General features: G+C 47.8%; 1 protein-coding gene across 1 annotated transcript in view; it reads left to right on the top strand.

Annotated features, from left to right (window-relative positions):
- BMPR1B (bone morphogenetic protein receptor type 1B) overlaps nucleotides 1-5,678 on the top strand; it is a 39,551-nt gene extending 33,873 nt beyond the window's left edge. Inside the window, exons 9-10 of the mRNA XM_009902724.2 lie at nucleotides 314-444; nucleotides 5,376-5,678. Coding sequence (XP_009901026.2) covers nucleotides 314-444; nucleotides 5,376-5,501 — 257 coding nt within the window. The 3' untranslated portion in view covers nucleotides 5,502-5,678. The remainder of the gene's footprint in view (nucleotides 1-313; nucleotides 445-5,375) is intronic.
- Nucleotides 5,679-19,161: the final 13,483 nt, after the last annotated feature.

Genomic DNA, 19,161 nt, shown 5'->3' with positions numbered 1-19,161 from the left:
CCCAGCCCCCCCTGTACAAAATAAGGGAGGAATGAGCAGAAACAATGCAGCCAAGGTCAAGTAGAAGCAAGTTAGTATCTCTCCAGAGTGAAGAAGTGAGAAGAGAAGAAAAATGGTGTTGGTGCAACCAGTCTTATGGTAGATCTCTCCAATGGGGTTGTTCAGAATGATCTTTGTTTTCCTTTTTTACACCCAACAGTGATTTATTTACATTTTACCCCTTTCCTGTTCAAGATCTGTGAAAAATTTTAAAGGCATAGCCTGAAACTACCACAGGTGTCTTCATGAAGTGACAGCCAACTGTTTCTTTCAGGAATAGTGGAGGAGTACCAGCTTCCATACCATGACCTGGTGCCCAGTGACCCCTCCTACGAGGACATGCGGGAGATTGTGTGCATCAAGAGGCTGCGACCTTCGTTTCCCAACAGATGGAGCAGTGATGAGGTACTGTCCTTCATCCAGTGCAGCCTCTCTACTCACTCAGTGAGGGAGTGAATGAGGTTGATGCAGTTCTGTATAATTTGGAGTGAGGGGCAGCCTTGCTGTCAGTGGTAGCACCAGGCACAGTGTTAACAGGGCTCAGGAAGGACCACAGCCCTATCAGATATCCTTGCTGGAAGTGTACAGAGCATCAGGAGCCATAACCTACAGTATGGGGGTCCTAGTGCATGGAGGGCTGACCATGAACCAGCAATGTGCTCTTGTGGGCAAGAAGGCCAGTGGCATCCTGAGGTGGATTAGAAAGGCTGTGGTCAGTAGGTCAAGAGAGGTTCTCCTTCCCCTCTACTCTGCCCTGGTGAAACCACATCTGAAATATTGTGTCCAGTTCTGGGCCTCTCAGTTCAAGAAGGACCTCAGGGAACTGCATGAAAGAGTCCAGCACACAGCCACGAAAATGGTGAAGGGAGTGAAACATCTTCCTTATGAGGAGATACTGAGGGAGCTGAGGGCTCTGTAGCTTGGAGAGGAGGAGCCTGAGAGGTGACCTCATTCATGTTGCTAAAGATGTGCAGGGTGAGTGCCCAGGGGCTGGAGCCAGGCTCTGCTGGGGGATGCCCAATGCCAGCACAAGGGGCAGTGGTGGAAGCTGAGGCAGAGGAAGTGCCATGGAAACAGGAGGAAGAATTATTTCCCTGTGAGGGTGCCAGAGCCCTGGAAGAGGCTGCCCAGGGTGGGTATGGAGTCTCCCTCTCTGGAGATATTCCAAACCCACCTGGATGTGTTCCTGTGTGATCTGCTCTAGGTGATCTTACTGTGGCAGGGGGTTTGGACTGGATGAGCTTTTGAGGTCCCTTCCAACCCTTAAGGTTCTGTGATTTTATGATATTTGTGAGGAGTTTCCTCATGTGCTGTCTGCCAGATGCCACAGCAACCACAGGCTGCTCTTAAACCTTTTTAATCTCTCACTTTCCTTGTGCACTCATCTTGCTTTCTGCTCCCAGCATTAAATCAGTGGCTAGCCAACAGTTCTGAAAGGGAAGTGTTTGGTAGTGTACAGTGCAGTGGCAGTGTGCTTGGTGTACTGGCAGCTGCTGTGGCCTGTGGGCTGCAATTCTAAAGTTATCCTTTGTCTGTGTGTGTTTTAAAGAAGGAAATATCTCCTGTTGCTTTGAAGTTAAATGAGCACAGAGCTTTTCTGTAATCACAGGTGTGCAGGCTTGGATTTTACCATCATTTCACCATGATTTTACACTAACATTAGTGTAGGATGTTAGGTTCCATTCTGAGAGTGTTGAGATGCAGTTGTACAGCTCACTGTAGCTGGTCTTCAGCAAGGAGCACTGATCCTTCATTGGTTTAGTTCTTCTCAGAAATGAGAGGTACAGGTGTGGGCTTTCAGAAAAGAGGATGCAGAAACTTTCCCCAAACAAACAAGGTGGTAAGGATGTGTAACAAAGCAAAGTTCTCCTTGTGGGATCCGAAATGAACAGTTCACAGGATCACACAGGATCACACAGGATCTTAGGGGTTGGAAGGGACCCAAAGAGATCATTGAGTCCAACCCCCCTGCCAGAGCAGGACCGTACAATCCAGCACAGGTTGCACAGGAACACATCCAGATGGATCTGGGAAGTCTTCAGAGAAGGAGACCACAACCTCTCTAGGCAGCCTGGTCCAGTGCTCTGGGACCTTCACAGTGAAGAAGTTCTTCCCCATGCTGAGGTGGAACCTCCTGTGCTGTAGTTTATATCCAGCTGAGGTCCTGCAGGCAAACCTGATGCTTGTTCTCAAGGTGCTGTGGAGGAGGGGTCATGAATCATACTAATGAGTTCAGTTTAATGCTGCGAAGTCATAGACTAGACTAGACTAGACTAGACCAGACCAGGCTGGAAGAGACCTTTGAGATCATTGAGTCCAACCTATCACCCAACACCATCTAATCAACTAAACCATGGCACCAAGTGCCTCATCCAGTCTCTTCCTAAACACCTCCAGGGATGGTGACTCCACCACCTCCCTGGGCAGCCCATTCCAATGGCCAATCTCTCTTTCTATGAAGAACTTCTTCCTAACCTCCAGCCTAATCCTTCCCTGGTGCAGCTTGAGACTGTGTCCTCTTGTTCTAGTGCTGGTTGCCTGGGAGAAGAGACCAACCCCCACCTGGCTACAACCTCCCTTCAGGTAGTTGTAGACAGCAAGAAGGTCTCCTCTGAGCCTCCTCTTCTCCAGGCTAAGCAACCCCAGCTCCCTCAGCCTCTCTTCACAGGGCTGTGCTCCAAACCCCTCCCTGGCTTTGTTGGCCTTCTCTGGGCACATTGGATGGAGCAGGACAGGGCAGAGCAGAGCCAGGTGCTCACAGGTGCCTTTCTGGCAGGAGCCATGGACATGTTGCTTTCACTGGTCTGTGTCCTGGGGGCTGGTCCCTGTCTGGGGAAATGAATTCCACTGGATTTGTGCAACAAAGGGCCTGCTGTAGAGAGCCATGCTTGTGGGTTGGGCAACAGGAGTTTGGGGAAGGGAAATGGGAGTGAAACTTGAACTGGGTAGATTCAGATTGGATGTTAGGAAGAAGTTCTTCCCCAGGAGGGTGGTGAGACACTGGAAGAGGTTGCCCAAGGAGGCGGCGGAAGCCTCATCCCTGGAGGTGTTTGCAGCCAGGCTGGATGTGGCTGTGAGCAACCTGCTGTAGTGTGAGGTGTCCCTGCCCATGGCAGGGGGGTTGGAACTGGATGATCCTTGAGGTCCCTTCCTGTCCTTATGATTCTAAATAAGGGAAGTGCTTTTGTGGGGCATATGGCCAAGTCTAGATGATGCTCATGAGAACTTAAAAGATTGTTTGCCATGACTGGAATGTGCAGACCTGGAGGAGACCTTATTGCTCTCTACAACTACCTGAAGGGAGGCAGAGAGGCGGAGGTTGGTCTCTTCTCCCAGGTAACCACCACCAGAACAAGAGGACACAGTCTCAAGCTGTGCCAGGGGAAGCTGAAGCTTGAGGTGAGGAGAAAGTTCTTCCCAGAAAGAGAGATTAAGAAGGACATTGAGACACTTGAAGGTGTCCAGAGAAGGGCAACAAAGGTGGGGAGGAGGGGTCTGGAGCACAGCCCTGTGAGGAGAGGCTGAGGGAGCTGGGGTTGCTTAGCCTGGAGAAGAGGAGGCTCAGGGGAGACCTTCTTGCTCTCTACAATTACGTGAAGGGAAGTTGTAGCCAGGTGAGGGTTGGTCTGTTCTCCCAGGCAACCAGCACCAGAACAAGAGGACACAGTCTCAAGCTGCACCAGGGGAGGTTAGGAAGAAATTCTACACAGAGAGAGTGATTGCCCATTGGAATGAGCTGCCTGGGGAGGTGATGGAGTCACCATCACTGGAGGTGTTTAGGAGGAGACTTGATGGGGTGCTTGGTGCCATGGTTTAGTTGATTGGGTGGTGTGGGATAGTAGGTTGGATGCGATGATAACCAGGTCTGGTCTACTCTACTCTATGCTATGCTATTCTATTCTATTCTATTCTATGCTATTCTATGCTATTCTATGCTATGCTATGCTATGCTATGCTATGCTATGCTATGCTATGCTATGCTATGCTATGCTATGCTATGCTATTCTATTCTATTCTATGCTATTCTATTGCTGTTGAAAAGCAATACTAGCCAGGATGTTCTCTTGTTGCAATCTCCCTGATTCAGGGGCCTTTGGCTTATGAATGTACAAACCCTATTGCTGCTCCAGCAATGGAATTCCAGAAATGTAGAGGGCAGAGAATCTTAGAAGTCCTCTCAGAAGTCCTTTATTACTGTGTTGTAGAATCCATTGCATTACAGAGCCGTAGAGTATCCTTAACAGATGAAGCAGGTAACAGAAGCAGAATTCCTGAGCATATCCCTAGCAGCATCCCTACACCAAAGCCCTAGCCAGAAGTAGTAGCTAACTAATAGAGGAAGTCCTTAGCAGCCCTTACCCCCACAATCTGTTCTATTGCTTAGAGTAGCTGCTTGAATTCTCTTTCTTGTCAATCACTCAATCTACATACCCCAACCAGATACATAAGCTAAATGCATTCTTCCAGTGAGAGTTGCCAGTGTGTCATCAAGGTAGCTTCTACAGCATGTTCCAGTCACAGGGTGCCAACGTGTCAGGATGTTGTTCTTGGCACACATGGAATGTGATTGTTTTGCTCTTCCTAGAAAGTATTCTGCAGTGCCATGCACTCTGCACACGTCCAGCAGCTGCCCTCAGAACAGTGGCTGCAACATTCTCTTTCTCTTTTTGACTGCCCTTATTGAAGGCCCTTTGGGATTTTGTGGCAGTTTCAGGCTCATGCCTAGGAAAATTTTCCACAGATTGAGTAGAAAGGGGTAGAATGTAAATGAATTACCATTGGGTGCAAAAGGGAAAATAATGATAAGGTCTAACTAATCCCATTGGTCTGCTAACATAAAGTTAGTTGTACAGACTAACTCTTGCTCTTTTGGGCTTCCTCACTCTAGCAGATACTAGCTGGTAGCTTTTGCTTGGCTGCCTTGGCTGCATTCTTGTTGTGGCTAAGTACTAACAAGCTACACTTTGCTCTTTCTCTCTCTCTCTCTCACTTTAACCTTGTATAAGGTGGGGGGAATGGAGCAGGGAGGGGGAAGCTATTAGTAGCCCTCTGGTTTTGCCCAGGGGGCTTCTTGTGCTGTTCATAAATTGTAAATAGATGTAAATACTGTACATTTTGTACATACTCATTGCATTTCATATTTCCAGACTGCAGTCTGCTGCTAGAGAGAGCTTCATTTGCTTTCCAGCCGAGCTGCTTCTGGCCATTTTATTTCGGAGGGTTATTTCAACCCACCACACTGTTGTTTTGTTGTTGGGGTTTTGGGGTGGGTTTTTTGGTCATTGCTGCCAAACTGCACTGACCCAGGTGGGGACTTTCCCCATTTCTCTCCACAGTGCCTAAGGCAGATGGGGAAGCTGATGATGGAGTGCTGGGCTCAGAACCCTGCCTCCCGTCTCACAGCTCTGCGGGTCAAGAAGACGCTCGCCAAGATGTCAGAGTCGCAGGACATTAAACTCTGACTCTCCTGGAGGCCTATTTGAAACGGACTTGGTGGTGCAGGCAGAAGACCTGAGGAGGTATCAAAAGTCTTTGTTAACAAGTTAGCTTGAATGCAGTTATGCTTAAGAGCAGCTGTAAGTTGGTTTGACAGCTTCTGAGGAGCCTTCCCCCAGCTCAGTTGTGAGGTGCAGGATGGGGAGAGGCTCCTCTGCTCTTGTTTACACGGGGGTGGGGGTGGGTGGAATGAACAGTTTCAGCAACTGGGTTAAGATGATGCATGTTGCTTTCCATGAAAGCCACTTCTTATTTTATTATTGTTATTGTTATTATTGTTATTATTATTATTATTTTGGATGTTTAAAAAGAAAAAGAACAAAAAAGACACACACAAAAAAAAAAAAAAAAGAAAAGATATTGCTTTAAATTTTATGGAGGAAAAGAAAATAAAGAAAGAATAAAAACTTTTGGTTAAAAGTTTAAAAAGATGTATATTGTTACATTAAAAAACAACAACACACCAACAGAACAAAAATCCCCAACAAAACCGTGGAGGGAACCGTGCTGGATCTGCAAGCAAAGTGACTTCTTCCTTTAGAAAGAGGCTGTTGCATCCAAGCAGTTAAAGACTGGGAGAGTGGGAATGTGCAACTCAGAGGATTCACAGAATGGTCCAGGCCAGAAGGCCCCTCCAAAGCTCACCCAGTCTGACCTCCCTGCAGTCAGCAGGGACACCCCCGGCTAGATCAGGTTGCCCAGGGCCTCATTGAGCCTCACCTTGAGCATCTGCAGGGAAGGAGCCTCAACCACCTCCCTGGGCAACCTCTTCCAGTGAAAACAGTCTCAGAGCCACCTGCCTGGGGAGGTGACTTTCCATTGCCCTGCATGTGCAGGTGGCTCTCACAGCACAGAGATGGAGCCTGGTCACATCCCTGCCATCCTTAGCACAGGGCAGTTAGTTTCCCTCTGGGTGGCTTATCCCATGGCAGGTCCTGCTTTGTGGAAGTCAACAGAGAGCTGAGTGACTCCGGGGTTGATTGTGGCTTGTTTGAAACAGCTCTTCATGTTTCCAGGAAACCTGATGGGTATGGTACCAGGATGGTAAACGAGTGTCCTCCTTTTCTTGGCTGTTTGGTTTCTTTTCCTCTCTCCTCCTCACTGCAAAATAAAGTATTTCTTCTGTGAGTGGAAATGAGGTATACACATCTGGACCTGTGGGTGAGTTTGGAGCTGCTGTGACCTACATGCACAACCACTGGGTAAGAGGAAGCTGCTTGGGAGAAAAAATTAACTTGTTCTTTCATCTGTGGAAAAGTGAAGTATCCATCTGCAACCACATCTGGGGGGCGGGTGGAAATCTGTGTTCCCTTTCTTCAGGAAAAATAAACAACCTGGGGAAAAAAAAAGATAAAACCAACACATTTTGGGGATAGCAATCATTTTATCTTTAAGTGTAAGAAGATACAGTGCCTCCTGGCTGCAGTAGGAAGCTGACAGGGAAGGAGCATTTGTCTTGCTTGGGTGGAGAGGGCTGAGCACTCTGTTCAGCAGTGGTCAGGTCCCTGCAGTGCTTCTCTGGCTGTAGTGAGAGGCACCACAAACTGAACAATTCAGCTCAGACTTCATCTGCCTTCTTATTTCACATGGCCTCCCAGCAGCCTCTGTGCTTCTGGAAGCCCCCAACTGGGCTTGCAGAACCTTGTGGTTCCCAGCAAGAGGAGCTCTGAGTGGAGAAGAGCAATGGGAAATGTATTTAACATCTTTCCCCCATTCCTCCTTCCTGGGGCTGCAGCAGTTGCTGTGATGTAACAGAAGAAGAAGTGAGAGGTGAAATATCCCCTGTGCAGCCTTTCTTTTGCAAAGCTCTCTGCTCATCAGATTATCAAAGCCGAGCTGCATGGCAGTTCCTGGTTTACCCTTCCTCACCCTTCTTCTATTTTTAATGTCTCTTCTCTTTTCCTGCCTGTGTCCTGTGTCACTGGATGGCATTCAGTTTCATCTGGATGTTAAGTCCTTACAAATGCTGCTTTGATTATGCTAAGCCTGGTTCAGAGCAGAAATAATTGCTGGGCTGGATTTTACCTCAGCGTTACCTCCTTTTTGGACAAAACTGATTCAGTTGTAGAGGGTAGAGATATAATTGGGGTTTGGCTTCACAGCTCCCTCAAGGTATTTCTAGTTGAAAAAAAAAAACAATTAAAAAATCACCACTTGATGCTTTCAAGCTAACAGAGAAAAAAAAAATACACAGCTTCAAGACCTCCGTGCTGAGAGGTGTTAAGAAGTGTAATTTTTGTTGATGAGAGAGCTTTTGCTGCAGTGCATCTTCCCTGCCTGGGCCCCAAAATCCTGAGCAACACCAAAGGAAAATCCCTGAGAAATAATAGTGTGCTGAACCCTGGCCCCAGGAGGGGCAATGCCCCTCTCCCATGTCCTTCCAAAGCTGCGTGCCTGTGTGCCTGGGTGTGGAGTTTGCGCCTCTCCTTGGCTGCCTTGGCTGGAAGGTGTGTGGCCCAAAATGAATACATAGAATACACCAGGTTGGAAGAGACCTTCAAGATCATCGCGTCCAACCCATCAACCAATCCAACACCACCCAAACAACTAACCCATGGCACCAAGCACCCCATCAAGTCTCCTGAACACCTCCAATCATGGCGACTCCACCACCTCCCCAGGCAGCCCATTCCAATGGGCAATCACTCTCTCTGTATAGAACTTCTTCCTCACCTCCAACCTAAACCTCCCCTGGCACAGCCTGAGACTGTGTCCTCTTGTTCTGGTTCTGGCTGCCTGGGAGAAGAGACCAACATCTGTCTGTCTACAACCTCCCTTCAGCCCAGCCTCTTGTCATTTTATTGTGTGTGAATGGAGCCATGGGGCTTCTACTCTTGCTCATGTTGCCTTTATGCCCTTTCATGAACACCAGCACAGCCCTGAGGAGCTGCTGGGGTTTCTTCGCTCTGATGAAGCTGCCTTGGGCAGTGGTTGGGGCAGGCTCAGCTGATCCCGACTCTGCTCCCTGTGGGATGAGCAGCAGGGGAGCCTCTTCCCTGCTGCATTTAGGTGCATCTCATGTCTGCTTTCCTCAACTAGGGTGAGTTTGGGTTTGTTTTTTTAAATTATCATGGCTCTCCCCAGAGCTCTTTGGAGAGGGCACTGCTAGCTGGTGGCTGTGACCCACAGGATCCCCCCTGGCATCTGCCCTTGGCATGGGGCTGGTTTTCTGAACAAGTGTTACATTTGTTTTTCAGTCCGAGAGAGTGGGATCTAAGATACAGGTGGATAAGTTACATGAAGTATGTGAAATGTTGCAAGTTTAGGTGGTTTTTTTTACATATATATAAATATAAATAAATAAATAGATAAATAAATAACTGTTTAGTTTGGGGATCTGGAAATAACTCCAGTACGTGGATGAAGAGTAAACTATTACAAATGAGAAAGCACTAGCTGAAACATTGTATTTATGTATATGAAAGTGCAGGAGTGACAAATCACAGCAGGGGTGCTTACAGAAGAACATCAGCAAATGTCTGTGTGTATGGGAGGAGACACACTGAGAAAGCAAAGGCTCTGCAGGTGCACTGCAAGTGCCTGCCTGTTTTCTTCCCAGACTCAATAAAGAGCCAGATTTTGCCCTCCAACCTCCTACCCCCTGTAACTGATGCTATTGTCAAGGCCAGACAACAGCCTAAGGCAGGTGTGGGGGTCATAGTATCGTAGTATCATAGTATCAGTCAGGGTTGGAAGGGACCACAAGGATCATCTAGTTCCAACCCCCCTGCCATGGGCAGGGACACCCCACACTAGATCAGGCTGGCCAGAGCCCCATCCATCCTGGGCTTAAACACCTTCAGGGACGGCACCCCAACCACCTCCCTGGACAACCCATTCCAGGGCTTCACCACTCTCATGGGGAAGAACTTCCTCCTCACCTCCAGCCTGAATCTCCCCACCTCCAGCTTCATTCCATTCCCCCTAGTCCTATCACTATCTGATATCCGGAGCAGTCCCTCCCCAGCCTTCTTGCAGCCCCCTTCAGATACTGGAAGGCCACCTCAGAGCCTTCTCTTCTCCAGACTGAACAGCCCCAACTCCTTCAATCTGTCCTCACAGGAGAGGTGCTCCAGTCCTCTGATCAGGTCCTTTGCCCAGTGACATTTGAGTTGCCAACAGCGTAGCTGACTTTCTGCAAGGCTCAGCATGGAATTGCTATGGCTGCAAGTCCATACAATGACCACAGGTCAGTACATTTGGAGGATGGGTTTGGTTTTGCCAGGCCTGGCCTTTTGCCATCACTTCCAGATTTTACAGTGGGGTTCTTTGTTTCATCACTTGCAGACTTTACATTTTGGGTTGGGGGTGTTTTTTTGCCAGGCCTGGCCTTTTGCTGTCACTCCCAGATTTTACATTTGGGTTTTGTTTTGTCGCTTCCAGATTTTGGCAGTTTCACGGTGCACACTTGATGAGGGTTTGGAATCCCGTGGTGAAGATAACCGTGGCTTAAAGCACCTGCAGGGCTGGGACTGTAGTTTCCACATGTAAATTCACTGAAGGAAGATTAGTTTAGTGACTTGCTGGCACAGATAAGATGGCATAGGTAGGTGAAAGAAGAAGGGGAAAAAAAAACCCACAACAAAAAGAAGAGATACCATCTAGAACCTGCTGTCCTTTCTCTTGACACAAAGTTATTTCTATTAAAGAAAAGGTTGACGAGTGTACAGACTAAGAAACTATATTTTGTTCTTTTTTGAGAACCAGTGCCTTATTAAACCTGTAAATACTGTAATTAGAAAGCCTGTGGCACAAACTGTGCTGTGTTGTATTTGTTCAGATTGTGTATGGTTGCTTTAGCGTTCCCCACACACTCCCCTGCCCCCCGCCTCCCCCTTCCCCCCAATAAAATTATTTCCATCATCCTGTGAGATTGCTTTTTATTCTATTTGCCTTTCATCTACTTGAAAAGCTGCACCTTTGGGCTGCATTTCCCTGGCTGGATTACTTTGACGGTGCCTCACTTCATTTATTTGTTGATTTATTTTGGTAAGATTTGTTGGTGGTGGTTTTTTTTCTCTGAGCAAACAAACAGTAAGATGTTGCTTTATATTACCAGTGGCATAAAAAAGTAGTGCCCATGTCACACCTCCCCAGAGAGCTTGTGGAGTCCCCTTCTCTGGACACTTTCAAGACCCTTCTGGATGCATTCATGTGCGACCTGCGCTAAATTCTACAGTCCTGCTCTGGCAGGGGGGGTTGGATGCACAGGATCACAGGATGTTAGGGTGGAAAGGCACCTCTGAAGATCATAGGCCTCTATAGGGCTCCATGTGACTCCATAGGGATCATATAGGCCTCCATAAAGCTCTATAGGCTCCACAGGGATCTATATGTTCCATTGGGCTCTATAGGCTGCATAGGGTTCTATAGGATTGATAGGGTTCTATAAGCTCCCTAAGGCTCTATTGGGCTCTTTAGGTTCTGTAAGACTCTATAGGAATCACAGAATTGCCAGGGCTGGAAGAGACCTCAAAGATCATCAAGTCCAACCCATCACCACAGACCTCATGACAAAACCATGGCACCAAGTGCCACGTCCAGTCCCCTCTTGAGCACCTCCCATAGGGCTCTGTAGACATCTATAGCCTTCAGAGGTCTCCACAGGGCTCTGTAGGCTCCAGAGGGCTCCAGAAGGTGCCATAGGGATCCATAGGCTCCATATGGCTCATTAGACTCTATAGAGCTCCACAGGGCTCTGTAGGGCTCTGAAGAATCCTGTTTTTCCAGGATTTTTTCCATAGGGGTCTGTAGGGTCCATAGGGCTGCATAGGCTCCATAAGCCTCCAGTGGGTGCCATAGGCCTCTATAGGCTCCATAGAGCTTTATAGGGCTCCATAGGGCTCAATAGGGCTCTTCAGGCTCTATAGGGCTCCATAGGGGTGTATAGGCACCATGGGAGTCCATATGCTTCTTTACAGCTCCATATAACTCCATCAGGCTCTATAGGCTCCATAGGGCTCTATAGACTCCATAGGGCTCTGTATGCTCCATTGGTCACTATTGGATCCATAGGGATCTATAGGCTACATAGGGCTCTATAGGATCCTTAGGGCAGTATAGGCTCCACAGAGATCCGGAGAGGTTCAATATAGGCTCCATAGGGCTCTATAGAAGTTCCATGGGGCTGCATAGAGGCTCTATAGTGGCTTCATATAGGCTCCATAGTGCACTATAGAGGCTCCATAAGGCTCCACAGCACTCTAGTGCTTCCATAGGGCTCTACAGAGAATCCATAGAGCTCCATAGGGCTCTATAGAGGCTCCATAGGGCTCTATAGAGGCGCCATTGAGGCTGCGTAATATCACAGCATCACAGTATCAGTAAGGTTGGAAGAGACCTCGAGGATCATCGAATCCAACCTGTCTCCACAGACCTCATGACCAAGTACCATGTCCAATCCCTTCTTGAACACCTCCAGGGACCTGCAGAGATCTTCTAATGCAACACCCCTGCCCGCCCCCCACCCCCCCCCAGCCAGAGCAGGACCATAGAATCCAGCACAGGTCACAGAGGAATGCATCCAGATGGTCTGGAAAGTCTCCAGAGGAGACTCCACAACCTCTCTGGGCATCCTCTCCCAGTGCTCTGTGACCCTCACAGGGAAGAAGTTCCTCCTCATGTTGAGGTGGAACCTCCTGTGCTGGGGTTTATATCCATTGCCCCTTGTCCTATCCCAGGGTGCAGCTGGGCAGAGCCTGTCCCCTCCCTCCTGACCCCCAGCCCTCAGCTATTGAGAGCCATTGATCAGATCCCTCTCAGTCTTCTCCTCTCCAGACTGCACAGCCCCAGGGCTCTCAGCCTCTCCTGCCCAGGCAGTGCCTTCAGCATCCTTGTAGCCCTCCCTTGGACTCTCTCCAGCAGATCCCTGTCCCTCCTGAACTGGGAAGCAGATAATGCTATTGTTTTCTTCCCAGAAGATCTCCCAGGCAAACTCCCCGTGTCCCAAGCTGCCAGGCACTGAACAACTGACCACAAGAGAATGCTGGCTTTTTTTCCAGTTGCTTATAAATATAATTTATTACCTGTTTAAAAATTCTTTCTTACACTTTGTACATGTCAGGCTGACAGAATAAATGCAGGCATTTACAAACAGAGAGAAGGTGAAAAAAAGGGGGGGGGGGGAGGGAGGGTTAAGAGGCACACTCATAACTAGTAAACCACACCTCCACTGTACAGCAATACAAATAATGCAATGGCTAGCACTCAGTCAATCTTTAGAAAAGGAGTTGCATAGAAGATACAGCAATAGGGAAATCAAAACCAAAACACTTCTCCAGAGCTGAATAGTAGAGAAAACAAATCCCATGAATGCTGGTAGAGCTGAGGCACGGGAAAGGGAGCGAAGGAAAGGGAGGGAGAAACATGGTGCATCCCCTCAGCCCAGGTCACACAGATGTTTCACGTCTTATGGGCCCTCCTTCTGGGCTCTGGAAAGGTAACACTGACCAGGCTTTTCAACACTGACAAGGTAGAACCTGTGTTAGCAAAAGAGCCTAGCACACAGATGTGCCCAAACTGTGTTGCACTCCCTTCTGTCCCAGCTGTGTTCTGCACCCTACTTCCCAGCAGGTCATCAGCTTACAGCTCAGGGGTGGGGTGGGGTGGTCAAGCAAGGTGCCTTGCAAGATCTCTGGGAGAAGAGTGCTTTGCTCCTCTTGCTTCCTTGTTTTGTTTAGTTTTCAGACTGATTTTGCTTTTTGCTTCCATTCCAATTTAGTAACAGAGAAGCTGTAGCAACAGCCAGCTGGCAGCAGCCAGAGAAGCTCTCAGGCTCATGCAAACTTTTCTTATCTAAGGGCTAGTGTCCCACCTGCAAGCTCTAAGCCAGCAGCTGGAGACCAGACTGCCAGAACCAGAGGGCCCACCTCACTGCTGCAGCTGCCTGATTGCATCCCATTTCTTCACAGGCATCCGTAAGTTACCTGCATGCCATGGCCTGGGATGCTTTGGGAGAAAGGGCAGGCCCAGGATGCAGCACACACAGCAATTAACCTTCATAAGCAGTTGAAGAGACTGAGCCTAAGCTATGAAATGCATTTAACCAGCATCACAGAGAATGTGAGGCAGAGGTCTGTGGGAACTCTGGGTTATCACTGCCGCCTTTTTGTCCAGGCAGAGCTTATTAAAGACTTTCAGATAAAGGGATTGTCAGATTTCAGGGAGCAGGTGTCAAGCTTAAAGGACAAATAAGTAAATAGACTAAATGCTGCTATCTCAGACAAGGAGCTTGACCTACCAAGCTTGAGGGATCACTTCTGTGGCCTTGGTTCAAGTCCAGCTCCAGTCCCTTGCCAGTTTTTAGTCTGTTGGCTCTCAGTGTACTGCCTATCTGACCTTGCAGTGGTGGTACAGCACTGAGTTTTGACCTTCACCTTCCCAAGCAAAAGTTGTTCAGAAGAGACCAGCCACAGTTAACATCAGAGCTAAAGGCCTCTGGCAGTAGGTGTCAGTTATTTTCTTTTCTCTGTCAGTATGTATAACCCTCCACCCCTCTGCCTTTCTGCTAAATTCCTGCTTCAAAGGAGGGATGAGTTACAAGCTTCAGCATCTAGAATTCTGCAGTGCAGCTCAAGGTTTCACACGCACGCTAGATATGGGTTGTGGTGGTGTCAATGAAGTCAATGCCTCATCGGAGCCCCCATGGGAGAGGGCCGAAGGTTTGGTTTCAGACATAATCCACCCTCATCTTCGCACTGCCAGCCTGCAAACAATTAGCTACTTCATGGCCAGATGAGAGCCAGAGTAATACCTGAACAGACTTCTCAGAGAGATAGTTTGCAAAATGCCCTGGACACAAGGTTGGTTTTTTTTTGTTGGTGGTGTTTAAACCAAACATAAACCAAATGAAAGAGGAAAAAAAACCCAAACCCAAACAACATAAATCATAATCTCAGCTCAGAGCTGTGGTCACTACTTGGCTAGAGCATACAATGGACTAAGGCCCCCACACCCCCCATCCCTTTCTCCATAATCCCACCTCCCCCATCCCCCACACCCCACCCCCAAATAAGAAGAAAAGAAGCAAAAAGCATCCCATTGTAGGTAGCAATGCAAGACATAAGGACACTGTCCACAATGATGGGCTTCAGGGAGTTGTAAATACATTTATTCTGTATGTAAGCACCAGAAATAGCAAGAAACCCAAGGAACAGACATGTGTGCTCTGTGGCATCCCAAGCTCCAACATGTCTCATGAGTGTCTGCATTTCTGCCAGCGTTAGGAGAAGGAGAGAAAGAGAGGTTTGGTCTCCCATCTTGTGGCAGGTTTCAAGGCTGATGCCTGGGGAAGTTTTCCGCAGCTTGAGTAGGCAGGGGGTGGAATGTGAATAAATTAGCAATGGATGTAAAAGGGAAAAATAATGACAAGCTCTAAACAATCATCTCCTTGGTCTGATGACTAACATAAAGTTAGTTGTATAAACTAACTCCTGCTCTTTGCCGCTTCTTTACTCTAGCAGCTGCTAGCTGGTAGCTTTTCCTTGGCTGTTGCTGACCTTAGCTGTGTTTCTGTGTTGTGGCTCAATACTAACAAGCTACTCTCTGCTTTTCTCCTCTCTTTCTTGTGGGGTTTTTTGACTCCTTTTTCTTCCTTGTCCTGTGGGAAGAGGGGGAAGCTATCAGTAGAACCCCTGGTTTTGTCTGGGGGGTGTGTGTGTTTGTGTTTATACCTTGTAAATCCATGTAAATATTGTCTATTTTGTACACACGAGTGGCATTTCATGTTTATAGATCAGAGTTTTGCTTTGCTTGATTTGCTTCCACTGAGCTAGCCTGGTAATTTTCATTCTGGGGGAGGAGGGGAGGTGATTACAAACCACCACTCATGGAAGCAAAACCTGACTGCTTCGTAACTTTCGCTCAGCTTTTGCACAGGTTTGTGAGCTCAGCTGAGAGCAGAACATTTGGGGGACACCCCAAGCTCAGCCTCTACGCTGACAGCCACCTTGAGAAGAACACAAAAAGAACTGAACGCCAAAAAAACCCCACCCCAAACCCCAACCAACCAAAACAAACTGGGTGAAAAGGGACTGGCTGCCTCTGATGGCGTTGCTTACTCGAAAAGTAAAGTTGGTTGGTAGATTTCCCCCCCCTTGAAGTCAGTAAATAGTTTCTATATATTTCATATAATATATAAGATATATTCTTTATAGTGCTAGCAATCAACATGGAATGGAGTGAGATGATGTGGGGAGCAGCAAGACTGCTACAGCACTGAGCCAAAGGTGACGACTAAAAGGATAAAAGCAGTAATACCTGGAGGGTAAGAAGCCTGCAGCCTTTTTCTTGGATTGGGTTTGGTTTTCCTTTTTCTTTTTTTTTTTCTTTTTCTTTTTTTCCATTTTCTTTTTTTTTTTAACCTTTTTCTCCTTTTTTCCACTTTTTTTTCCTTTTTTTCGTTTTCCTTTTTTTTTCCACCTTTTTCACCTTTTTCTCTTTTTTATTTTTTTACTTTTTTCCACTTTTTTCCTTTTTCTTTTTCCTTTTTTTCCCTTTTATTTTTTCCTTTTTCTTTTTTCTTTTCCCTTTTTCTTGTTTTTCCTTTTTTCTTTTTCTTTTCCTTTTTCTTTTTTTCCCTTTTTCTTGTTTTTTCCCTTTTTTTCCCTTTTTCTTTTTCCTTTTTCTTTTCCCTTTTTCTTGTTTTTCCCTCTTTTTTCTTTTTCTTTTTCTTTTTTCTTTTCCCTTTTTCTTGTTTTTCCCTTTTTTTTCTTTTTCTTTTTCCTTTTTCTTTTTCCTTTCCCCTTTTTCTTGTTTTTCCCTTGTATTTTTTCCTTTTTCTTTTTCCTTTCTCTTTCCCCTTTTTCTCGTTTTCCCCTTTTTCTTTTATTCCTTTTTCTTTTCCTTTTCTTCTTTTCCCTTTTTCTTGGTTTTTTTCCTTTTTCTTTTCTTCTTTTTTTTTTTTTTTTTTAATTTCAATTTTTACATTTTATTTTTCCAAAGCAGATGTGTTTACCTGACACAAACCGTAGCAGTAACTTTTAAAAGTCGCCTCTGTCTGCCAAACTTATTTGCCTCTCGCTGCCCCCTCGCCACGGGAAAGCCTCTTGCCGAGCGCTGTTGCTCGCAGCGGCGGCGGCGACAGGTTGGAGGCACGGCCTGGCCCCACCAGGTGGCGCTGTGCCCACGCCGGCCGAGGCGAAGGGAGCGCCGCGGGCTTTTCGCCCACCGAAATCGAACCGGCGGCGCTGGCAGCCCTTGCTGCCAACCACACTTCTTCTGGGCAGCAGGATGGGGATGCCTCTAGCCAGCCGCATGCCCTGTCACTGCTGGACCCTCAGACAAAACGGCCAAAAATAAAGTTAAAAAAAAAAGAGTAAATAAATGCAGTGGGCGAGCCAGGTGAGGTGGGAGCTGCCCCTGGCAGCAGTGGCAAAGCATGAGCGTGGAGCGGCTGGGATGAGGTGTGGCTCTCTGGAAGAAATTTCCACCTCCCTGGCAGTTCCTGCTTCTCCCTAGCCCTGTCACGACTGAGACAGGTGCAGCAGGAGCGTGAAGAAACCATCCAGCCTGTGATTGCAGCTGGTGAGGGAAAGTTTTTGAGCAGATGGGCTGGAAGAAAAGCAGATCCGACTCCCAGCAACAGTGATGGCACTGCCCTGACCAGCAAGAATGCTCTTGACCTCCGTCCCTCTCTGTGGATGCCCCTCAGAGAGCTGACAAAAGCGATACAGGTAGCTATGAGATGTTCTCTGGCAAGCCATGAGTGAGATGGGGGCATGTGCTGCCCACCTAGAAAAGCTGAGAGCAAGGAGTACCAGTACCAGTACCCCAGCAGCTGGGGCAACCTAACAAAGACCAAGCTGAAGAGGGAAGGGGCCAAAGGACACTTCAGCTCATGCACCTGCCTTAGAAGAGAAGTGATGCAGGAAGGACAAGTAGCAAGGATGAAAAATCACCAACTGAATGCAACTGGTTACACCTAAAGATGGTACAAGAGGGAGAAAAACTGAGATGTAGCATTTAAGAGACATTTTAGAGCTCTAAGGTGAGTTAAAAATGTAGGGAAAGGGCAGAGCTGACAGCCCCTATCAAAACCTCATGAAGCTGAAAGCAAGATTTCTGTTCTCACTGCAGTGGGCAACATAGAGAAGCACAGCCAGCAGGTTGAGGGAGGTGATTCTCCCCCTCTATTCTACTCTGGTGAGACCCCACCTGGAGCACTGTGTCCAGCTCTGGAGCCCCTAGTACAGGAAGGATCTGGAGGTGCTGGAAGGTGTCCAGAGAAGGGCCACGAGGAGGAGCAGAGGGCTGGAGCTGCTCTGCTATGGAGACAGACTGAGAGAGTTGGGGCTGCTCAGTCTGGAGAAGAGAAGGCTCCAAGGAGATCTCATTGTGGCCTTCCAGTATCTGAAGGGGGCTACAAGAAATCTGGGGAGGGACTTTTGAGGGTGTCAGGGAGTGATAGGACTGGGGGGAATGGAGCAAAACCAGAAATGGGTAGATTCACATTGGATGTGAGGAAGAAGTTCTTCCCTATGAGGGTGGTGAGACACTGGCACAGGCTGCCCAGGGAGGTGGTGGCAGCCTCATGCCTGGAGGTGTTTGCAGCCAGGCTGGATGTGGCTGTGAGCAACCTGCTGTAGTGTGAGGTGTCCCTGGCCATGGCAGGGGGCTGATCCTTGAGGTCCCTTCCAACCCTGACAGTTCTGTGATTCTATGACATCAGATGGCCAAGGTGAAAAAAAAGATAAGGTTGGGTGTTGAAAAGATGTCCTTAGCATCTCCACATTAACACAAGGTGAGGCTTACACAGGCAAAATGCAGACAGATGTTGAAAGTTGGAACGTCTGTCCACTGGCCTCTGATTGAAATGCTGCTTTCCAAACTTCCTGGTTGCCTCTGTCAGGGAAGGAGAGGAGCACTTGTGGCACTCCCCAGCAGTCAGTCAGTCCAAATCCTGCTGGTGTCTGGGAGCTGAGAAATTCAAAACCACAACAAAGTTCCAAGCCTATATGGGGAAAATGGGGGAAAAGGGCAGCTGAAATTTTTGCTTTCATTTTGCCCAGTGACATTTTTTCAAAGTTACCTTTGAAGGCACAATCTGGAAAGCCCTGGGGAAAAACAAACCTGAAAACACCACAGAAAAGAAACCAGTTCAGGTCTCTGGCAGCACACGGAGTGGGCACATGCAGGCATGTGTGCACTGAAGCCAGGTGACCTGGAGTGGAAGGGCTGGGGAAGAAAGCCTCTTTTGCACCAGCATCAGAAGACAGAGAAGCTTGGCAGCAAAACTGCTGTGATTCTATGCACTGGCATGTAGCAAAGAGTCAGACTTTTCACTAAGCAGAAAAAAATACCATGATTGCAAGGTCATCTGACAGAAGAAGAGTTTGGTTCTTCTGCCAACTTCCCATTTCACCTGTGATGGCCAAGAGGGAAGTAGCTGAGAAGGACAAATGTCCCACTGCTCAGCCAGCAGGGATCTACACCATCCTGCCCAAGCAGTGGCAGTGGAGGGAGCTCAGTGAAGGCAGGAAACTGCAGCACACAGGATTTTGACTTCAGTGTTGCATCACCCTACACCAGCCCGTGCCACAGAGCCTTCCCTGTCTGCAGCAAGCCTCAGGTGTCAGTGGAGATCTGCTGATCTTGCCCAGAAATGACAGAAATTACTCACCCCAGAAT

This window comes from Dryobates pubescens, chromosome 1, assembly GCF_014839835.1.
Source record: "Dryobates pubescens isolate bDryPub1 chromosome 1, bDryPub1.pri, whole genome shotgun sequence".
Classification (NCBI taxonomy): Eukaryota; Metazoa; Chordata; class Aves; order Piciformes; family Picidae; genus Dryobates; species Dryobates pubescens.
This window is presented reverse-complemented; position numbering and strand designations above follow the sequence as displayed.